This window comes from Gastrolobium bilobum, unplaced genomic scaffold (genome assembly GCF_033153095.1).
Source record: "Gastrolobium bilobum isolate Gb01-03AN ecotype WA unplaced genomic scaffold, APGP_CSIRO_Gbil_v1 utg74915, whole genome shotgun sequence".
Taxonomy (NCBI): Eukaryota; Viridiplantae; Streptophyta; class Magnoliopsida; order Fabales; family Fabaceae; genus Gastrolobium; species Gastrolobium bilobum.
In genome coordinates, this window is record NW_026898561.1 from 75,623 (window position 1) to 99,538 (window position 23,916).

At 36.4% G+C, this 23,916-nt stretch overlaps 1 protein-coding gene and 1 pseudogene across 1 annotated transcript; both read right to left on the reverse strand.

Moving 5' to 3' along the window:
- Positions 1–3,493: 3,493 nt before the first annotated feature.
- On the reverse strand, positions 3,494–18,334 carry LOC133317402 (uncharacterized; annotated as a pseudogene).
- A 3,855-nt stretch (positions 18,335–22,189) lies between these two features.
- Positions 22,190–23,023, reverse strand: LOC133317403 (uncharacterized). Its single transcript, XM_061519266.1, has one exon. The coding sequence runs from the start codon at positions 23,021–23,023 to the stop codon at positions 22,190–22,192; it is 834 nt and encodes a 277-aa protein (XP_061375250.1).
- Positions 23,024–23,916: the final 893 nt, after the last annotated feature.

Genomic DNA, 23,916 nt, shown 5'->3' on the forward strand with positions numbered 1-23,916 from the left:
ATACTTGTACCCATTGTCTTTAAATACTTGTAAGGATACTTGTAAGGCCCATAGTGTTTAAATACTTGTAAGGCCCATTGTCTAGAAATAGATATGAGTTGAGTAGTTAAACAGTGTAATAGAAAAGCATTGTAAGAAAAACTATATTAAATAGCCCTGGGGGCGTAACAGAATAGACAGAAAAGATTGGACAATTCTCTCTCTTCGTCCTTACTTCTCTCTAAACGGTTATTCACCTTTGAATCTCTCCTTCTCTATCTTCCAGATCTGAACTAAACCCCTTCACCAACGCTGTAGTAGAGTTTGCTTTGTATTTTTTTTTTTATGAAGTGATTAAAAATCATGTAAGATCTGGTAAGTTTTCTTTTGGAATTTGTTTCGGTGAAATAATATATTAAGCTACAAATATACATATTTCGTTATTCTAAAGGTGACAAGTCCCTTGGAATTTTAGGAACCAAAACAGAATACGTTACCAAGTAATATTTTTCATCATCCATACATTTGTCTCTGGTTACGTGATTCATCTTTCTCATTATGATGCAATGAACGAAAAAATTCAATTTCTCTTTCCTTCAACTTTTATTGGTGGTTTAGTGTAACATCCCGTGCGCTGACGAGGGCGAGGAGTGATCGCCGGTGTGCAAGGGCACGGACAAGGAGCGACTCCTGGCAGGCTTCTAGCGACGGGGGTACATGAATGAATCGAATCAAAACCCGAAAGAGAGGGATTCCAGAGACTGTGCTGGTATGGGACGGTACAGTTGGGAATGGCTTATAAGAATTAATTGGTACTACCTATACTAACAAGATGCATCTACTTTTTGGTAGCCCGGATCGGAAGAACTCCACAGTTAAGCGTGCTTGACTTGGAGCAATTCAGGGATGGGTGACCTCCTGGGAAGTTTTCCCAGGAAGTGTGCGAGTGAGGACAAAGCACGCTGAAAAGTCTCGTGTTAGTGTGTGGGGACAGTCGTTGATCCTTGCAAGTTGCCAGGCGTTACAAGTGGTATCAGAGCAGGACCTGTCATCAAGTACGGTGTGGTTCGAGGACGAACCAGGCGGAAGCTGGTGGGCATGTAACATCCCGGGCGCTGACGAGGGCGGGGAGTGATCGCCGGTGCGCAAGGGCACGGATAAGGAGCAACTCCTGGCAGGCTTCTAGGGACGGGGGTACATGAATGAATCGAATCAACACCCGAAAGAGAGGGATTCCAGAGACTGTGCTGGTATGAGACGGTACAGTTGGGAATGGCTTATAAGAATTAATTGGTACTACCTATACTAACAAGATGCATCTACTTTTTGGTAGCCTGGATCGGAAGAACTCCACAGTTAAGCGTGCTTGACTTGGAGCAATTCAGGGATGGTGACCTCCTGGGAAGTTTTCCCAGGAAGTGTGCGAGTGAGGACAAAGCACGCTGAAAAGTCTCGTGTTAGTGTTTGGGACAGTCGTTGATCCTTGCAAGTTGCCAGGCGTTACAAGTGGTATCAGAGCAGGGCCTCTCATCCAGTACGGTGTGGTTCGAGGACGAACCAGGCGGAAGCTGGTGGGCATGTAACATCTCGGGCGCTGACGAGGGCGGGGAGTGATCGCTGGTGCGCAAGGGCACAGACAATGAGCGGCTCCTGGCAGGCTTCTAGGGACGGGGGTACATGAATGAATCGAATCAACACCCGAAAGAGAGGGATTCCAGAGACTGTGCTGGTATGGGACGGTACAGTTGGGAATGACTTATAAGAATTAATTGGTACTACCTATACTAACAAGATGCATCTACTTTTTGGTAGCCCGGATCGGAAGAACTCCACAGTTAAGCGTGCTTGACTTGGAGCAATTCAGGGATGGGTGAACTCCTGGGAAGTTTTCCCAGGAAGTGTGCGAGTGAGGACAAAGCACGCTGAAAAGTCTCGTGTTAGTATGTGGGGACAGTCGTTGATCCTTGCAAGTTGTCAGACTTACGTTTAGTACTGTCAATGAAATTTATTATGATGCAATGAATGAGAAAATTCAAGTCATAAATTGAGTGGCTCTCTCTTATGTCAAACAGGGAAGGCGTATGGAAAAAGAACGTAAGTAGCAAGGTGTGGTGTGGATATTGGTTGTGATCTACTGTTATCATCTTATTTTTTTTGCAAGTGAGATTTTTTGGAGACTCCCTTTACCCCTTATATAGTTTGGTGCAATGAACTATTTGAAGCCCTTGAAGAAATCTTAGTTTTGTATAGGTGCATAAATTTTGTAGGCTGCTCTGTAGTTTTTTTTCACAAAATTTTCAATTGTAGACTAATAGATACCTTCTCCTTTGTGGGAATGCATGAAGTGAATGGGCAATGAGTTTCCTTATTAATTCCTTGCATTCAGAATCTTGTATAATATATATATTTTTCATACATTTTAGTTGATTGACAATATTATTTTTGGTTTGAATTGATTCTAGTAGTCACTGATTTAAATTCTCTTAATTACACTGTTAAGAAACTAGGAAAAAAACAAGGGTGAGAGAGATATAGAAAAAAACTAAATAGGCAGTCAATCCAAACTCCAAAGAAGCATCTCTCTCTCATCATCATCTTTCTTTTTAGTTTTTACATTTCTCTATCTAATGAGTAACTTTTAACCAAAAACGTCTATCTGTTATATAAATTTAATTTATTATTCTATATTATAAATTATAAAAGTTGTATTAAATTATTTTTTTGTTCATTAATGTCTTGAGTTGAGATACTTATTCTTAAAAATATTAAGTATATTAAATAAGAATTTAAATGCAAAATAATACAATATTATCATCCCTATGACAAAAAAAGATGTTTTCTCTGGCTCCATTAGAACCAAACTATTGAGTTAGATAGATGTTTAACAATGTCTTTTACGAAAGTTAGGTAGATAACTGAGATGATATAAATTGCCATTAGAGGAAACACTATGATTCCAATGAACACATTTGCCACCTTCGGTACTCTACTATGGATGAGTCAATCCACGAAGGCAATATTGAGGTAATACACATTAATACCAATGATTCCCAAACCCAGTATCAATGAGATGATAATGATCTGCATGGAAATTAAGCCATATTTTTTTAATTTTTATTTAGAAATTTCTCCAATTTTGCTTTAGGTTTGGTTAGTGGCCACTATATAGTGAGATGCAAATCTATTCTTCTTTTAACCAAAATCAAAGTGTCCTTTAAATTTCTAATAGCAACGAGCTTTTAAGTTTTGAAAACGTGCAGTGGAAAAAACAAGTGAATTTTAACTTCGCAGTTTGTGTATTTCATTGTCTTTAGCCTCTGTTGTTGGTTATATAATATGGTAATGGTCTTATGCAGAAAATTAGTCCAAAATGAGGCAAAGAATACAAGAGATTGCAAGAACATCAATTACCATGAAAATAAATTTTACTTTAACATCTAAAAGAATTGTTCAAATTGTCATTACAGTCTGTCTCCCATACAATATCAGATGTATTTTATTGTATAGTTAGAACTTAGACGTACTCCTCCACTTGCATTTCCATCATTCCACTCTTGTGAATCTCTTCTTCTTGGTCAACTTTATATTGGGGACTGGACTTATCAGAACCAATTCTACACTGACAGAGAAATAATCGCGTAGATCTTGATGGCTCTCTGCAATATGAAACATTAAAGTTGTAATCCAGCTAGTGAGGAAACTGTTTACTTATATCCTTTGCAAAAACAAACTTACAAAGCTCTTGTTAAAGTCAAATCTGGGATGGAAGGGTTGTCAACAGCTTCTGACACATGACAGTTCCTGGAAAATCTAGAAAAGCATAATCCAAATATTGTGATCTCTCAAAACTTGTCATCTTCACGAAATTAAAAGATTTGGTCCACGTTTCAAGCATATTAGGAACTGCAGGAAAAACTATCCTCTCCACTCCTAGTCGCAAGAGTTCCTGATGAAAGAAAATTTTAAGTCAGAAAACGATACTAAAGAAATTACTGGAACTGTGGATTTTTTAATAAAGTAAAAATTGAGATTCTAATCAGCTTCAATACATAGCAGACAAATTCTATATCAGAACTGAATACAGACATTTTCAACTTCAGTGACTATAAGGTATGACAATCTCACAATTCTATAATGATAATATACAATATGGACGAAGTTAAAACTATTATATGCATAGTGATCAAACCTGAATTTTTAATAGAGATTGGAGTGTTCTTATGACTCAAAAAGGAAAAATCTTCCACTACTTTAGTCCTACCAAGCTTTATGAAGTAGGGTGCTGAGCAGTTAAGTGATTGCCCAAAAAGAAAATTGCATTATATATGACAGAATCAATGAAGTAGGAAATATATATATTTCTTTTTTAATTTTTCAAGAAATCAATGTGTTCATACATAAATTTGTGTGCTTTATATATTACCTTTTCAAGCTCATCCATTAAAATACGACACATTCCAAGTCCACGATACATAAATCTGGTAGCTACGAGAGGTACTTCTGCTACCTTTCGTCCAAATATCCTAGAAAATGAAATGGCAAGTCAGTATATCATGAAATGTCTAGGAATAAAAAACTGCAACTAAAATAGGAAATGCAATTACATGATCTACTAGATACTTATTAGTAGCATATCCTATTCTCACCTAACAGTTGCCACACTAACCAATTCTTCATTTCTCTCCATTATTACCACATAGAAACCCTGGAAATTTGATCGATTAAGGTCCGACCTACAGAATTCCAAAGTACAAATATCAAGCTTTGGCTCAGAGAATATAACAATAATGCAACACAACTTAGAGAAAGGTATTATGATCACATATGATAATTTATATATACTTGTTAACAAATTCGTTAGTAAATGGTACGCATGTTAAATGAGTGAAGATTGCACACGATCTTCTCATTTTAAATGTAACAAATCCCCATATCTATGAATCACTTACCAAGATTACCCCCAATCCCAAGAAAATAAATCCTTTGACATTGAAAACAAATGAGCACAGCAAGACAAAGAATTTCCCCACTAGAACCATCTTTCAATCAAATAACCAAAATCCCTTACTTTACTCTTCAAACAATACTCCACGGGAATAAAAACAAAAGCATCATTTAATCTATGAAGACAAGAGGCTTTAAGCATGAATTATGAGTGTGACACAAACACAATATGCTAAGAATTCTAAAAATATATTATGAACATGAATTGAAGGATAAGAATTTCTGACCTTCTACCGAATATAACGTCATCCATGAGATCTCTGTTAGAGTAAGGGTTCTTTAAGGGCTCAAAACATTCATGCATCACTGAAAGTGCACCATTGAGTTTGCTGTAACTCTCTGCCAACAAGTCAATTTTAGTACCACCAACATCACAACTCTCAGAGTTGACACACTTCACCAATGTCCAAGTTAGGTTGTCGGCACCCACTAAAATTGGTTTTCCTAATAGTTGATGAATGCCTGCATATATCTGCAAAAAAAATATACACAAGTAAATATTGAGTGTAACCAATGTCCTAAAAATATTTCTAGCAGTGTATACTGATCACACACAGCCTTAAATGTTTCATTGGCATCAAACTTTAACCTTTACCATCACAAAATTCACCCATTGTTGAGTAGCTAATTATCTATTAAATGAAAACCATAATTGAAAGCAAGCCTAATCTGAATAAAGAGCTCATTCCTAGACTAGAAAGCATTAATTCTATTAAACCTCAGGTACATAAGAGGAAATAATGGTCAACAATTTAATATTGTTGTGATAAAAAAATGGTAAAGTAATGCTTTCCAGGAATCTAAAATCTTAATAAATCCAAGAAAAGGCAGAAATCTGAATTCTTTAGGAAAATTATGATTAAATTTTTCGCAAACATAGATAGAAGAAAGAGGGGAGGTGGATATAATGTACCTGTTCACACTCTTCTCCACATAACCAATTTTTCAAATATATTCTTGATTTATCTCCTGCTCTTTTTCTCAGGCATCCAATGTGATCTGCATAGGGTTGACAAATGTGACACTATAAGCATTACAATATTCATCAACATATGCATTAATGCACACAAAAGGAATTATCAGCTTACACTTATGTTCACATTGAATGCAAGTAAGAAAATCTTCATCTTCAGTCCCTTGGATTTTGATTTCGCTGCAAATCCGGCAACGACATGATGGACAAAACCAGTCACCATCAGGGATATCCTACACAAACAGAACCTAGACCAGTTATTGGTATGAAAGTACAGAATTGAAGTAACCACGAGATAACATTTAATATGACATGATTGAGAAGGAAAGCAGTTAATATACCTCTAAACCAAGACATTCCATATGAAATGCCGACGGGCATTTGTCACATAAAATAAGTTCACCACCATCATGACAAACATAACAATTGTCACTTTCACCTTGACACAGATCATTGCATTGTTTTTCCAAAGCTTCCTTTGCCCAATTTTTATGCATTAGTTGTATCATGCAATCCAAGAGTGACCTACCATCCCTCAAAAAGATATTAGCACAAGGCCTACAGTCATAACAGCCACTAGCATGAATTGCAAAGGCACCAGGTCTATATACATTCTGACAACAGCCATACTTGATTCCATCAAGAGTTACCCTCCCTTCAATGTCGTGAGTGTTCTTGCCTTTTTTCCCCGATAGTAGACCTTAGATCTTGGCAATACCATGTTGCTTTCTATTAACAAAGACAAAAAAATTTGATGAGACAAACAAGGGGAATTTACGTTCTGCACCCTTGTAGGTAATCCATTCCTCTTGTGCTTTGGTGGGCAGGCCTTTGATTTCGTGGTGCGTTTATGATTTGTATTCCCAATTGGTAAACCATCTGGAGTATGTGATTCAGCTACAACTTTGACAGGATAGGATGCCCCAATCGGATGATGAACATTTTGGGACAGCATCATGCTCTGGTGTTTTTGGGACAACACAGAATTCATGTTGGACTCCTTTTTCAGATGACTACAAACTTGAGGAATTGAATAGTAAACCTTCTTGTCTTGTGTATTTGGTGACTTGTACCTGTATCTTCTTTGCCTAGGACAATTTTTGTGTATAGTCCACTCAATTTTCCATCCAAGATATGCTAGATGTTTTCTTACTTTTGTCTTCAAACCTTCCCTGGTCATCTTGCTCTCACATCCAGCTCCATATTGATTAATAACATCAGGACAAAATTCAACTTCAGATAGCACCAGAGGTTGCCAATATATGGAAGTAGAGCGTCTATGTTTTTCACTTCTTTCATTTTGAGACTCAGGTTCTTCTACCAATGTAACAGCCCGTTACGTACCGGTAATGTTATCATTGCATATGGTATTAAGCGCAGTTACAATCATAGTAATTGAGTTAATTAAATTACGGGTAAACTTTTCCCTTTATTACATTCCTTTCTTTAAACATTAACCATTTACGTAATCAATTAAAAATACGCCATAATTGTAAATGCAAAACTCGTGGAAGCTTAAAAACTCACAAAACATAATCCCTCTAAGAAACACCATTGATTTTAGGTTTTTGAAAACACAATTTTGAACTTCAACACAGTGGTAATCGATTACCATGCTTGAGGTAATCGATTACCCAAGGTTACTGTAGAAGTCAGAACCTCAAATTGGGTTCCCCTGTTTTCTGGTAATCGATTACCAAGGATTGGTAATCGATTACTGAACTAGGTAATCGATTACCAATGCTCTGGTAATCGATTACTTTGAAGACAGAAGCTCAATTTTTCGTCCCATGTTGCAGGTAATCGATTACCAGTGAAAAGTAATCGATTACTATGCAGTAAAAATGACAGATGACAGCTTTTTAGACCCAAAATGAGTGGTGTAACATACTCCTAACACCTTGATACTTATTATACACTTACACATGTCCTAATGTAGGCTATAAGCCCTTCCATCATGTATATTCATTAATCAATGCATCATTACAACCATTTGCAATATCATAGCCATTTTACACAACCAATGGTCTATTTACAACTCAAGTCTTCCAATGCCTAAAAATACAAATATGTGGCCATGGACAAGTTCCATGCTCACTCAAAATACAAAATGACAAGAGGCATAACTATACATCAATTTTAAAGGACTTAACATATAGTCATAAATATACAAGAGCATGGCAATATCCACATGCAACAAGTTCATGACCTAAGTCCAAATATTAAATACAATGCTATGTACATCAAATGGAATCCTTCAATATGACATGCTCTCCAAATGCACCTCACGCTCTACTTCTCCACTCAGCGGGCCTCTTGCCCGGAGATCCACCATGCTCAGCAAGACCTGAAATGATGTCCCCAAACGCGGGGTGAGATATACAAATATATCTCAGTAAACCAAGGGTACTAGAGGATCACTCCACCCCATGGCTCACTCAATGTGCATACAATGATCATCATATAAAATGCATAACATACAAATATCACACAACAACAACTGGGCACAAATCCAAGGACATCCACATCAGGATTCCCTTAAAGGACCCCATCGTATAACTCCCGGAATCTTCCTGGTGCCTCTCCCATGGTTGAGACGACCCCATGGCAAAACCCAACTGGAACTCCTCATGAGACCTATCCAGCGGAAGTCCCACGTTTGGATCATCCTGGTACCGCTCCCAGAGTCGGTTCCACGGCAAAACCCGACCGGAATCCCCAAAGGATATCTCCAGCAGAAGTCCAAACCAACACATATCTACTGGCCAGAGATCACAATTATTTCACACAACACGCTCCAAGCATGCCACACAATCATGTCAATAATGCATGAACATACATTTATACATAATCAAAGGCATCAAATCCAACCACAACCTTCCACTAGGTGTGGTGGAACACACGAGGGAATAAAACCCAAGTTCCAAAGGTTTACCTTATTCCGAAGCCAATGCTCCACAACGTAAGCTCCAAGCTTAATTCCGCTTCTATAGCGTCCGTGGGAGGCAACCTATATGATCAACAACATGATCATCAACCATTTACAAGAACACATCAATTTCACAATTCTTAATCAATTCGAATCACTTAGGCCAAGGTTATTTACTCTTATCTTTCCTAATTCATCATCATTGGCCAATTAACCACACCATATCAACCTACCATTCATTTAAGCCCCAATTGCCATCATACAACATCACTTCTATCGTTTTTACACCATCACCCCACCAATGACCTCAATAGGTCGAATTTCACATTCCCATCAACCTAGGGGTATTCAATCCAATTCCACACTCATACTCATCATATAATCGTATTATTTACACATTACCAACCTTCCCAACCATCACAATTCATGTTCACATTTCACATTTTCACCAATTTCCACCAAAATACACCAAGTTATGGAATCCCAACATCACAATAAATTTTATTTCATGAATCATCATTATTTAGCATTTTAAGCATATAACTCCAAAGGAGCAACATCATTTGAGGTTCCCAACTACCCCCATTCATCATACATCATCAAAGGTTCCTAAACATCACATTCATCAATACCTCATCTCAATTACCAATTCAACAATCATACACCTCAAACAATCATATTACCACATTCTACAACCACTAACCATTCTATTTTCACTCAACTCATTATCCACTTTCATGACACTCAATTTTCTAAGTTAAACTTCAACATTTTCAACTAGAATTTTCATAGCATTCCTAACTCAAACAAGTCATTCTAAGACATTATCAGTAATGTAATTTTTCCAATTGAGCTTCCTATCATCACAAATCCATAAATACAAGAATAGGGTTCATATATTTTGATCAATGAATTCAACCGTAAAAATTATGTAAATATACTCACAATCAACGCTAGACTCTCCTCCAAGGATTTTCCAAGCAACAAGAGGTCCATTGCCCCCTTGAACACCATCTTTTCCAAATTTCTCAAAACTGACCTACGCCAAATACTCCACATGGAAGCGATTTCAAGGCTTAGGAGTATCACCAATGGATTTAGAACTTGTTTTCCAATGGATTTCAACACCAAGATCAAAAGATTTGGCCAAGAAATGATGATTTGGGGAAGGAAGGAAAAAGCTTCATAAATGGTGGGAAGGGGACGGCTTTTCACGCTGGGGAAGAGAGAAAGAAGAGAGAGAGTGTTCGTGAGATTGTGAGAAGATGAAGGCACTTAAGTGGGTTTTGGGTTGAGCGGGTCCCACACGCGATTTAACTTTGATCAATCATAATTCCGATCACAAATTCATAATCTACATATTTTTCTGGTTCATGACATATTTTTGTTTCCGAAAAATACTTATAAAAATTTCACTCTTATCGGTACCATTACACCGCAGTATTTTTACACCGGTAAAATCACTATTCATCAAAATTTTCAAAACTTGCCTATTCACTCGATTTTTCGTCCTCAATCCATTTCTGGCATTATTTTTATCATTTGAGGTCTTCTACTCAATTTTTCATGCCTAGGGATACGTGTTTGGTAAATTACCATTTTGCCCTTTTCACTCAGTTTGGCCTTAATTTCCGGATTTTCACAAATCCTTCCCTTTTAATTCACATTATTTCATATAAATTCATATTTAGAATTTCGAGGTGTTATAACCAACACAATTTCTTTTTCTGATGCACCATCCACCAAAGGATTTGTATCATATTTCTCTTGAAGGAAAATGATGCTACCACCGATTTGATCGGTATCTATCAAGTTCGTAGAGTCACCACTTTCAACAGGGCAATCAGATATTCCAATTTTAGAACCAAGTACATTACTAGGACTAGCATCACAATGAACAATATCAGTATGTTCAACTGACTCCAGCTCTGGTGTTTTTTTCAAGAAAGCAAAGTAATCACCAACTATCTCCCTTACAAGGTCTCTCCACAAGTCTTTCATACTACAAGTCCAGTCCCTTATTTTATCAAATTCCTTATGATTCCTTAAATCAAACCAAATTTGCTTAAATGAAACTCCAATATAGGAAAACTGCTCACACTCCTCAATCACTTCAAGAAGCATCCACTTCCCTCGTGGCTCCCAATTCCCAGTAGCTTCATTCCAAACTTGAGTCATCCTCAATTGATGAATTCCAATCTTTAGTTCATCACCCAAATCTGGGAAGAATATGCTCCTTTCCTCCATTCCATTGCAGTGATCAAATATAACACCTTCCCACTGAGCTTCCTCGTAAAATGCATCAACACATAGACCAAATGGAAGGTCCCATACCCCGAATTCAATCAGAGGAGGCAGGGGTCTAATGAGCCCACATTCATTGCAACCATCTGCAGAAGAAAAAGAAGAAGAACTACCACCATCCAAAATGGGTGAAACCTCTACCACATCCACAAGATGATTTGATCCACCTTCTTCTAAAAAGTTGTCATATCTGACACGACGCTTCTGCTTTGCCCAGTCGATAACTATGCCTTGGTGCCATGAGCCCAAAAAACCATCTTACATCCTCTTGCTCTTAATGGGCTGATGTCTATTATTATCTGTCTAAGGCCCCTTTGTTTCTTAGCCCGTTACTTGCTACATCAGCTGCTGTTGCCATTGTGTGTTAAGCAACTAATTGAAACAGTGTCGTTTTATCAAGGTGAAGGTTTAATAACCTTTGGTGACCAAGCTGGTGCGTGCGTGTGTGGCATTTCTTTCAGATACAATTTATTTTGCTATTTTCTTCTCTGATATCTTCTTGAAGGTTCCTTCGATTAGGGTTTGTGAGAGGGAGAGATTTTGGTAAAATCTGACTTCTAGAGTGAATATCTCTGTTAGCCACTGTGGAGAACCTTGTTCATCTCAACAAGGTGGTTCTTTTGATCGGTGAATATTCTCGGTTGGTGTTCAAACGGTGGAGTGACGAATCTGCAAGGAGGACCGGTGAAGCTTGTGGTGGTTAGCTTGGAGGTCCAGTGATAGGAACAACGTTTCCTATACGGTCTTGTGAAGATTGGTGATATCTGCTCCATTTCTTGAGCTCTGAGTTTATGTTATTTCTGTTCTTGTTGATTTGTTGCTTTAATAGTTTCTACACATGTTTAGTTTCATATTGATGTATCTGTATGCCATAACTCTATACTTGTGATTCTGATCTTCTGAATAAAGTGTGTTATCAGAGGGCGTTTAACCCTCTTTAGGCCCTAGGACGTAGGAAACTCACTAACACTGAGTTTCTGAACCTGTAAATACTGGTGTTCTGTCTCCTTATGCTTTCTTTATTCTTTCTTGGACTGTTCTGTCTTCTATTGTTTGCGAAAAGTATTCCCAAAATTACAACAAGTGGTATCAGGAGCTTAGGTTCCATTTCTCTTTCTGTCCTTTTCTTTTGTCTGTCATACCTTTCCCCCCCTCTTCCATTCGGTTTGCTTGCTCGGCTGTGGAGGTTCGGCAAGATGGGCATCACTAAGCTGGAGGTGGAGAAATTTGATGGGAGAAGTGATTTCAACATGTGGAAAATTAAAATGAAGGCTGTGTTGGTCCAGCAAAAATGTGAGGATGCTATTGAAGATGAAAAGGACCTGCCTGAAAACTTGACACCAAAAGAAAAGAAGGACCTGCTATCTTTAGCTCATAGCCTTATAGTTATCAATATCTCTGATAGTGTACTGCGTAGGGTTAGCAAGATCACTGACCCTCATGAGCTCTGGCTAAAGTTAGAGAGTCTGTATCAAACCAAGTCAGCCCCCAACAAAATGTTCTTGAAGGAAAGATTTTTCTCCTTCAAGATGGATCCTAGTAAGTGTCTAGAGGATAACCTTGATGAGTTTAATAGGTTAACTCTACAGCTGGAGAATGCAGGGGCTGTTGTCTCTGAAGAGGATCAAATTCTGATCCTCTTGAATTCTCTTCCTGACCCCTATAGAGGGGTTAAGGATGCTATAAAATATAGTAAGGGGGATATGACCATTGATGAGATTACTGAGGCCTTGAGGGCTAGAGAAGTTGAGATGATTTCTCACAAAAAGCCCACTGCTGAAGGCCTCTATGTTAAAGAAAAGGGGAATAAAAAGGGGAAGTCAAACAGTAAGAAGAAGGGGAACAATAATTCTGTTCCCCAAGGTAATCAAAGTGTCCAGGGAAACCAAGATAAGAGTAAAAGCCAATCACAAGGCAAGCTTGTGTGCTGGCATTGTCATAAAGAGGGCCACCTGAAAAGGAATTGCCCTGAAAACCCAAAGAGTGTCCCCAAACAGCAAGGTAAAACTGAGTATGCAAATGTACTCACTGACTTTAACAGTGTTGAAGCACTGGTTCTGTCTGATAAAACTTTTGAAGCTGAATGGGTGATGGATTCTGGGTGTACATACCATATGACACCCAGAAAAGAGTGGCTTAGTGGGCTGGAGTCTTAAAGGGGTGGCAAAGTCTTAATGGGGAATGACCAAGTGTGTGAAATAAAGGGTGTGGGATCTGTTATGTTCAAGATGAGTGATGGGAGCTGTAAAATTCTAAAAGAAGTTAGATTTGTTCCTGCATTAAGGAGAAACTTGATCTCCTTAGGGATGCTTGACTCTAGTGGTCTTGAGTTTAGAAGTAAGCTAGGACTGCTTGATATTGTCAAGGGATCACAAGTCCTCATGAGAGGAAAACTTGTGAATGGCCTCTATATATTAGAAGGCCAAGCTGTCACACAAGAAGCCTATGTGGCAGCTGCAAAAGCTGATGAATCCATTCTCTGGCATAGGAGACTTGGACATATCAGCAACCAGGGGCTGTCTGAGCTGTATAAGCAAGGTATTATTAGCTCAAAAGGGGCAACTTGTGTGGAGTTTTGTGAAAACTGTATTTTGGAAAAAACTCACAAGCTCCCCTTTGCTGCTGCTAGCAATACCTCTAAGGCAGTGCTGGAATATGTCCATTCAGACCTGTGGGGATCTCCTAATATCCCCATTTCTTTATCTGAATGTCACTATTTCATTTCAATAGTTGACTCATATTCCAGAAGGGTCTGAACCTACTTCCTAAAACATAAGGATCAAGCTTTTGTTAGTTTTAAGGATTGGAAAATCCTGGTTGAGAATAAAACTGGAAAAAGGGTTAAAGTTCTTAGGACTGATAATGGCTTAGAGTTTTGTAACAATCAGTTTGCTGATTTTTGCAAAGAGCATGGGATCCAAAGGCATAGGACCTGTGCTGAGACACCCCAGCAAAATGGGGTGGCTGAGAGGATGATTATGACAATTTTGAATAAGGTGAGGTGCATGCTTGCTGAATCTGGTCTTGGCAAGGTATTTTGGGAAGAGGCTGTTGCTATAGCCACCTATGTTATAAATAGGTGCCCTTCCTCCACCATAGACTTTAAGACTCCAATGGAACTTTGGTCCAATAAGCCACCCAATCTAAATCACCTGAAACCTTTTGGGTGTCTTGCCTATATGCACATTAGGCAAGATAAATTGAGTCCTAGAGCCTTAAAGTCTGTCTTTATAGGGTATCCCCTTGGTGTAAAAGGTTACAAGCTCGTGCTTGTAGCTGAAAGGAAGTGTGTGGTCAGTAGGGATGTCATTTTCAAAGAAAATATTTTTTATAAGGACATAACAAGTGAGTCCAGTTCTTCCCAACCATCTGAAACTTTGCAGTTTCAGGTGGAGCTAGCTGACATACCTGTGCAGCATGCTGATAGGGAAGAATTGTTGGAACAGCCTGCTGTTCCTGGTCAGCCAGAGCTGGAAACTGGTCCCCTTGATGAAGGTAGACAGGTTGAAGAGGGAAATGGTGGTCTTGATGACTACTTGCTGTCACGAGACAGAGTTAGGAGGAATATTAGACCTCCAAGTAGGTTTGCACATGCTGATGTGGTTGCATATGCCTAACAAGTTGGGGATGTGCTTGAATTAGATGAACCTGCTACTTTTAAAGAGGCTATGAGGCTGGAATCCAAGGGTAGTTGGGTAAAAGCCATGGATGAGGAAATGGACTCTTTAAAGAGAAATAATACCTGGGTTTTGGTGGAGAGACCAAAGAAAAAGAGAGTAATTGGCTGTAAATGGATTTTTAAAAGAAAACCAGAAATACCAGGAGTGGAACCAGCTAGGTTCAAGGCTCGGGTAGTGGCTAAAGGCTACTCCCAGGTTTAAGGAATTGACTACAATGAGATTTTCTCACCTGTGGTCAAGCATGTATCAATAAGATTGATATTGTCTGTTGTTGCTATCTATGATTTAGAGCTGGAGCAGCTTGATGTCAAGACTGCCTTCCTCCATGGCAATATTGATGAGCAAATCTATATGGAACAGCCTGAAGGTTTTGTAAAGAGGGGGACAGAAAACATGGTGTGCCTGCTGATGAGATCATTATATGGTCTCAAACAGGCACCCAGACAATGGTATAAACGTTTTGATGATTTTGTTTTATCAAAAGGTTTTGTTAGAAGTAATTTTGATCACTGTGTCTATTTTAAAAATTTACATGATGATTGTTACATTTATCTGTTGATATATGTAGATGATATGTTGATTGCATCTAAAAATTTAAGTGAAATAAATTATGTTAAGTATATGCTGAAAAAGGAATTTGAAATGAAATTTCTTGGACCAGCCAAGAGGATTCTTGGCATGGAAATTACAAGGACAAGGAAAGATAGACATCTATCTCTATCCCAGTCTGAGTATGTGAAAAAGGTTCTAAGAATCTTTGAGATGCATCAGTCCAAGCTTGTTAGCACTCCATTAGGTGCTCATTTTAGGCTGAAAGCTGTTTCAGGAGAATTATCTCCTGAAGAGTCACAGTATATGTCATTTGTTCCCTATTCTAATGTTGTTGGCTGTTTAATGTATGCTATGATTGGCACAAGGCCAGATATAGCATATGGAGTCAGCATGATAAGCAGGTTTATGAGTAAACCTTGCAAAGAGCACTGGAGTGCAGTTAAATGGTTACTTAGATACTTAAATGGATCTATTAATTGCTGTTTAAATTTCTCTACACTTGATTCTAATGATTTTAATATTGTTGGATATTGTGATTCTGATTATGTTGCTGATCTTGATAAACGTAGATCCCTAACTGGTTTTGTGTTTACTGTGGGAGGTAATGTGGTGAGCTGGAAATGCAATCTCCAGCACATAGTTGCATTGTCAACAACAGAAGCTGAATATGTGGCATTGACTGAAGCTGTCAAGGAAGCCATATGGTTAAAAGGTATAGTGTGTGAGTTGGGTTTAGGTAAGAACCCACCAAAGGTAAATTGTGACTCACAAAGTGCTATCCATCTTTCAAAAAATTCTGTATTTCATGAAAGAACAAAACATATAGATGTTAGGCTTCATTTCATTAGGGAGATAATTGCTAGTGAACAAGTAATTGTTGATAAAATTTCTGGCATTATTAACCCTGCTGATATTTTTACAAAATCTGTACCTGTTGGCAAATTTAGAGATGCTCTAGGTTTGCTAAAAATTGAATCTCCATGATCATGCATTGCATATGGGCCTATGGGTTAAATGCCTATACCAAATCTGGTATCTTTATACTTGTTCTATTATATGTTTAGAAAAATAGGTGGAGTTTTGTTGTATGTATTTCTATTAAACATTGGGCTTTTATTATCCTCTTGCTCTTAATGGGCTGATGTCTATTATTATCTGTCTAAGGCCCCTTTGTTTCTTAGCCCATTACTTGCTACATCAGCTGCTGTTGCCATTGTGTGTTAAGCAACTAATTGAAACAATGTCGTTTTATCAAGGTGAAGGTTTAATAACCTTTGGTGACCAAGTTGGTGCGTGCGTGTGTGGCATTTCTTTCAGATACAATTTATTTTGCTATTTTCTTCTCTGATATCTTCTTGAAGGTTCCTTCGATTAGGGTTTGTGAGAGGGAGAGATTTTGGTAAAATCTGACTTCTAGAGTGAATATCTCTGTTAGCCACTGTGGAGAACCTTGTTCATCTCAACAAGGTGGTTCTTTTGATCGGTGAATATTCTCGATTGGTGTTCAAACGGTGGAGTGACAAATCTGCAAGGAGGACCGGTGAAGCTTGTGGTGGTTATCTTGGAGGTCCAGTGATAGGAACAACGTTTCCTATACGGTCTTGTGAAGATTGGTGATATCTGCTCCATTTCTTGAGCTCTGAGTTTATGTTCTTTCTGTTCTTGTTTATTTGTTGCTTTAATAGTTTCTCCACATGTTTAGTTTCATATTGATGTATCTGTATGCCATAACTCTATACTTGTGATTATGATCTTCTGAATAAAGTGTTATCAGAGGGCGTTTAACCCTCTTTAGGCCCCAGGACGTAGGAAACTCACTAACACTGAGTTTCTGAACCTGTAAATACTGGTGTTCTGTCTCCTTATGCTTTCTTTATTCTTTCTTGGACTGTTCTGTCTTCTATTGTTTGCGAAAAGTATTCCCAAAATTACAACAAAATACAATTTGATCATTTCTCTTGCACAACTTCTATTGGGAAAGAAGGGGAATCGGGTAAAAGGAAGGAGTCATGGTTCATAGAAAAACTGAGATGAAATTGGTGAAGAACAAAAGTGCTTTGCAGTGCACTTTTTCCAAGTGTAGGAGTGGCCTTTTTAAGAAAGCAAGTGAGTTGTCAATTCTTAGTGGTGCTATGATGGGTGTCATTGCATTCTCTCCTGGTGGCAAAGCCTTCTCTTTTGGTTATCCAACCATTGAGGTTGTGACTAATAAGTTCATTCACCGAGGACAAGGCCAAGGTGAACCTTCAAAAGATGGTGATGTTAACGAGCTTAATCAGAAGGTTGATGATCTGGTGTACCAGCTGAAGGTGGAGAAGAAGGAGAAGGACATACTTGAAAATGCTCTGAACAGAAACAAGGTCATAGATGTTGAATTCCCAATTGATGATCTTAGTTCAGATAAGCTTCAAATACTGATGGCTTCGTTGAAAAAGCTTAGAGCTGAATTGAAAGAGCTCAGAGATAATTTGAAATTGCCCATGAATGAGACTGATGCAGCATCGACTTTGCTTCACCTTGTAGAGTGTTTCGCTAAAATTTGACAAAAATATTTAGTCGAAAATTTTCGATGGAAACGTATTTCGCTAAAAATTTTGACGAAATGTTTTTGTCTAAAAGTTTAATGAAAATATTTCCGTCGAAAACTTTCGCCAAAATTTGAATTCTGTAAAGAATTGTGATAAATTTTTTTCCGTTAAAGAATTTCGATGGAAATGTGTTTCGTCAAAATTTAGATTCCGTAAAAAAATTTGACAAAAAAAATTTTCCGTCAAATTTTTTACAAAAATGTTTCTAGTCACAAATTTTGATAAAAATATTTTTCGTCAAAAATTTTTGCGAAAATTTTTGATGAAAATATTTTTCGTAAGATATTTTGACGAAATTGTTGTTTTACGTTAAAACTTTTCTTTTAATGTAATTGTGATTTTTTTTTTCTTTTTTTTTCACATAGTGGTATGGGTCAAGTTTTGGGTCAATGGGTCATTATTAAAACAAGTCAGGTCTAAAACTGACCCAAATAAAAGTGGGTCAGTATTTAAACCCAGTTCAAAAAAATAGGTATTTATGGGTCAGGTCAAGGTCAGATCAAGAGCAGGGGAAGTGAACCAATTTTTTTGCACTAGTCAAATGATCCTATCTCTATATATATATATATATGGGGCAGTATTCTTTGACAGCCAAATTTTGAAATTTGACACCAAATCTTAACCATTAATTTTTGTCAATCAACGGTTATCATTTATTGTAAATTAATGATTAATTAATAAGTTTGATTCTAAATAAATGATAACCGTTGATTGGTGGAAATCAACTGTTGATTAATTAATAAGTTTTGGGTCAATGGGTCATTTTCAAAATTAACTTGATTCGATTCTTAGGCAATTCACTTGTGGTCACCATCTTATGTGTATGTTGGTAAGCTAACAACAGTGTTAACATTTTGTCTAGGATCGGTTTCTAGATCCTCACTCCATCTTTGTCTCATATAACAAACTCTTTCGTGTGAATCATGTGTTCGATTCTCTAGAATGATGCTAATTACCTTTGTCTACTGCATGACTACTTGTTTCACCATTTTGTTAATGCTAATCACCGAATTAATTTATGCTCTGATAAACATACGCGAGATGAGCACTTTATTCACTGGAAGGTACATTGAAACAAGCAAACATTTCATTATTGGCACAATATTTTAGTTTATTGTAAGTAGTGACCGTGGCGGAGCTAAGATTTAATTTTAGCGAGGCCAAAAAATTTGACATATCAAATTATCAAAATATTTATCGTAATTACACAAATCTATTAGGAAAAATTTGACATATCTCCAGGCTAACCTTTTAATTTTTTTAATAATATAATATATTTATGACATATATTATTCACTTAAAGACATATTCTGAGATCATGATTTATAACATTGATTTTCAAAGTTATAGGATTTATGTTATTTTAACAAATAGTAAATATTTATTTAAAGTTTAAAATATAATATAAAATTAAATTAGTAAATAAAGTGCAAATTATATGTATATATACATATTTGAAATTTTCATGTTAGTTTTATGAATATTCTCATGTGATCTTTATGAACATTATTTCATGTGATGTTAATGAAAATTTATTTCATGTGATTTTTGTGAATAAGAAATTTTATCTTATATATTTCAATTTCGTTTGAGTTTATAAACTTAGTTTACAACTTGGTAGGCCTTACATGCCGTATTAGGTTTTTAATTTTTTAAAATAGGTCAGGCCAGACCCATAAATCAAGCCTTTAATAGGATAATAGGCCAGTATAAGCTCTAAATATTTCTCATAGGCTTAGACTATTAAAGCCAAAACCTGACCTAACCTGGCCTCATTTACACCCCTAGTCGTGACCTATGAAGAACATCAACATAGAGGGATACAACAAACTTCACAATTAAAAAGAAACATGGAACAAACAACAACAAATGTCTAAAATCATTTAAATGACATTAGATCCACATAAATCATTTAATCAGTGTTTAGATATTTTTAAAAATTTAAGAATACAAAAAAAAGAACTTTTTAATACGTATGTACAAGAAATTTTCATATTCCATATATATGCATATATCTTCATTGATTTTTTTCTTTAATAGTTTTCACTAATTAATCTTCAAAATTTTCATTCCTGTTGTGAAATCAAATTCAAATAACACCAAGAAACAATTTAATTCCATTATTAATAGCAATTGTAGCTCTACACTAAAATAATTTTAAGAAAAAGGTAAACATAAAACAACACTCCAGTTTTTTCAAAGAAATAAAATCAATAAATACAACCACACACAAAAAAGTTGTAAATAAAAAAGGATAAGATATTGTTACTATCAAATAATGTTACTACCAGTATTACTATCATATTTTAACCGTTGATTTCCGCCAATCAACGGTTATCATTTATTGCGAATTAATAATTAATTAATGAGTTTAATTTGTGAAAATAATAACTGTTGATTGGCGAAAATCAACGGTTAAGATATGTAGTAACATTATTTTGTAGTAGCTTACCCAAAAAAAAAAATATTATTTTGTAGTAACAATATCCTATCCCAAAAAAAGGGCAAGAATTTCACTCATGTTTGAATTGAAACACCCAATAAACAATTATGGTCAGCAAAAATAAATTATTTCTTTTTTACAAGGTTCAAAAATGTAAATCGATTTTTTTCCCATCGGACAATATAATTACCAATGCATATTCCAAGAACATGTATCCGTTAAATCTTGAGAAAGGAACGAAATATCGTATCTTGTCGCAGAATGACTGGGTTCCGGTGGTGAGTGCGAATAAGAAAAAAAAAGTTAGAAGAAAACCTAATTGAAAAAAGATGAAAGAAGAAAAAGAAGAAATTAAGAAGAAAGCAATCTATTATCACACGCAAAGTAGCTTCAAATCTTCGTCTAATACCACTGTCATAATTTTAGTTAGGACCAACTTACAATTTTAGTTAGGACCCAATTATAATTACTTATGGGGAATGTTATACTTACAACCTATTTTCCTTTACAACCAATATCTTAACCGTTGATTTCCGTCAATCAACGGTTAAGATTTTTGCAAATAAAATTTATTAAATAATTATTAATTCACAATAAATCTTAACCGTTGATTAATGAAAATCAACGGTTAAGATATTGATTGTAAGAGATTGTAAAGAAAAATAGGTTGTAACAGAAAATAGGTTGTAAGTATAACATCTCTCATTACTTATATAATTATATATAATAAATAAAATTTATTGAAATATAGTCGGAACTCATGCCCTGTCTAAATAAAACATGGCTACACCACTCAGTAGTGAATAGAGGTGTTCGCGGTTTGGATTGGATCGGTTTTGGAAGCAAAAATCATCTGATCCAATCCCTTCGGTTTGACCATGTAATCATCTATTCGGTTTGGACTTTTTTTCAAATCCGATCCAATACAATTTTTTTCGGTTTGGATTGGATCGGTTTTCGATTTTTTGAAAATTCTAAAATTTGTTTTATGCAGATAACATCTTTTATATATATAGGCTTTGTAAAAAAAATTGAAATACAAAAGGATCAGTAAACGATAATATAGTTTTTTTGGGGGGACAATGAGATATGAAGCTCTACGCAGATGAAATTTTGTTGATAAGATGTGACTAGATTTTTTCTTGGATTTAGTTGATGGGTTAATGGGTCTTGGGTTTAGAAATTTTTGGATTATGATTGGAGAAAGACCAAAATAAGCAAAGGAGAATTAATATATTGGATCAGTTTGAATTGGATCGGTTTTCATTAAGCAATCTGAAAATTGATCCAATCCAATTAAAAGTTGCGGTTTTTTTTTTCGGTTTTCGATTTTTTGGTTTCCGGTTTGTTCGGTTATCGGTTTTTCGGTTCGGTTATCGCGGTTTAAATCGGTTTGGATCGATTGATGAACACCCCTAGATGTAAGGAATCCAAATAGGGAAAGGATATTTTGGGCATGTTTGGTGCATAGTATAATATAAGACCAGATAGTATAAGACCTGATAGTATAAGGCCTGATTGTATAAGACCTGATTGAATTTTAATACTATCCAGCGTTTCGCACGGTATTGTATAAAATAACTAGTTGATTACCCGTGCGATGCACGGAGAAGAAAGAAATCGGTTTGTTTGTCCCGTAAACGAATTAATAAAAAAAATCGATTTGTTCGTGTGACATAAAAAAAGAATATAATAATTTAAACACAGTAAATTCCATGGTTGACAGCAAATTGTACATTAAAAAAATCTAAATGTCATGTTGACAGCATTATAATAAGAAACATTCCCAACCGATACTCGACATGCCACATATAATTGCCCATGAGTGAAGACAGGCCTAGGAAGATAAATGCCAACATGAGACAGCGACTGACCTTGACTTTTGTTGATAGTCATCGCAAACGAAACTACCAAGGGGAATTGTCTTCTTTGGAAGTTTACTAGAAATGTATGACCCGATGGGCTCATCGTCATTCTAGGGATTAACACAGTATCTCCTATATTGTTTCCTGTAAGAACAATTGCCTCAACAACATGATTCCCCAATTTTGTAATAAGTAATCTCGTACCGTTGCATAAATCTCTTGATTGATCAATATTTCTCAATAGCATAACCGGTACTTGAACCTTCAAAGTTAATTTATGATCAGGAATCCCCAAACATGAGAATGTATTTAAGATTTCAGGGGAGATTTCGTCATCCTCAAGAGATGAATTACCGTCTTGTTTCAAAACCTTATCTGAACTCAAAAATGTCCTTTCTTCACCCAGAATCACGGCCATTAGGTGCTCGTTTAACATGGCAACATTGGACAATTTAGGAGTTAGAAGAGCACGTTCTTTAAAGAAAGTCGGATTTAATATATTATCCATCAGATTCGGGTAGACAAAATCAACAATATCTGAAAGTGGGTCTTCTGAACCTTTGATCAATAATTCATCTGGAATTGTTATAATAGATTCTCCATCAACATCATCTCCAAGATCACCATCTCTTATTTTAAGCAGCCACTCAGAAAATTCTTTTATTTCCAACGAATTATTAGTGCTACTTCCAGAATTAAGATGCATGTTCTTGGTCAAAGATAACAGATGACAATAGGACCATAGATAGGAAGAATTGATGGTTGCATGAACTATCTCTTGTCTACTGCCATGTGGAATGACGGTAATATTTGCCGAAAGTCACCTCCTAGAACGACAACTTTTCCACCAAAGGGCATATCAACACAGCTGGTATCATAAAATCTAAGAACATCTTTAAGTGTTCTATCAAGAGCCTCAAAGCAAAATCTGTGTACCATCGGGGTCTCATCCCAAATGATTAACTTTGTTTTTGACAACAACTCTGCCAAAGTAGAATTTTGTTTTATATTACACGTTGAATCTTCGGTGATATAAATAGGAATACGAAATCTAGAATGTGCCGTACGTCCTCTCGGAAGTAGAAGTGAAGCAATTCCGCTAGAAGCAACATTAAGCACTATTCCAGCTCTTGATCGAACAAATGCTGACAGGGTGTTCCAAATAAATGTTTTTCCAGTACCACCAAATCCGTACAGGAAAAAAAAAACCCTTTACCTACTGAAACAATTGAAATTATTTTGTCATAAACAACCCTCTGCTCATCAGTGAGTGAATTCAGTAGTCTGTCATGCTCTTTTTTCAAAGACAAACCGTCATACAACAATTCATCCATCACCAATCTATTCTACATATCCAATAAAGATTCACCGATGATACTCGGCATGGATGGGTACTCAGAAAGGGATTTACCGTTGCTTTGCAACACCTTATCAATTTCTACAAGCGTTATGTTTTTTATAGAATCCTCCGTAAGAAAAGCATCTGAACAAAATTTAGAAATACAACGAAAAAAAAGGGTTAACAAAGACAAAGTTGGTGAGGAGAGAAAAATAAAGCGAAATTATGAACAAAGCATATTGTGAGGAACTTAACAAAAA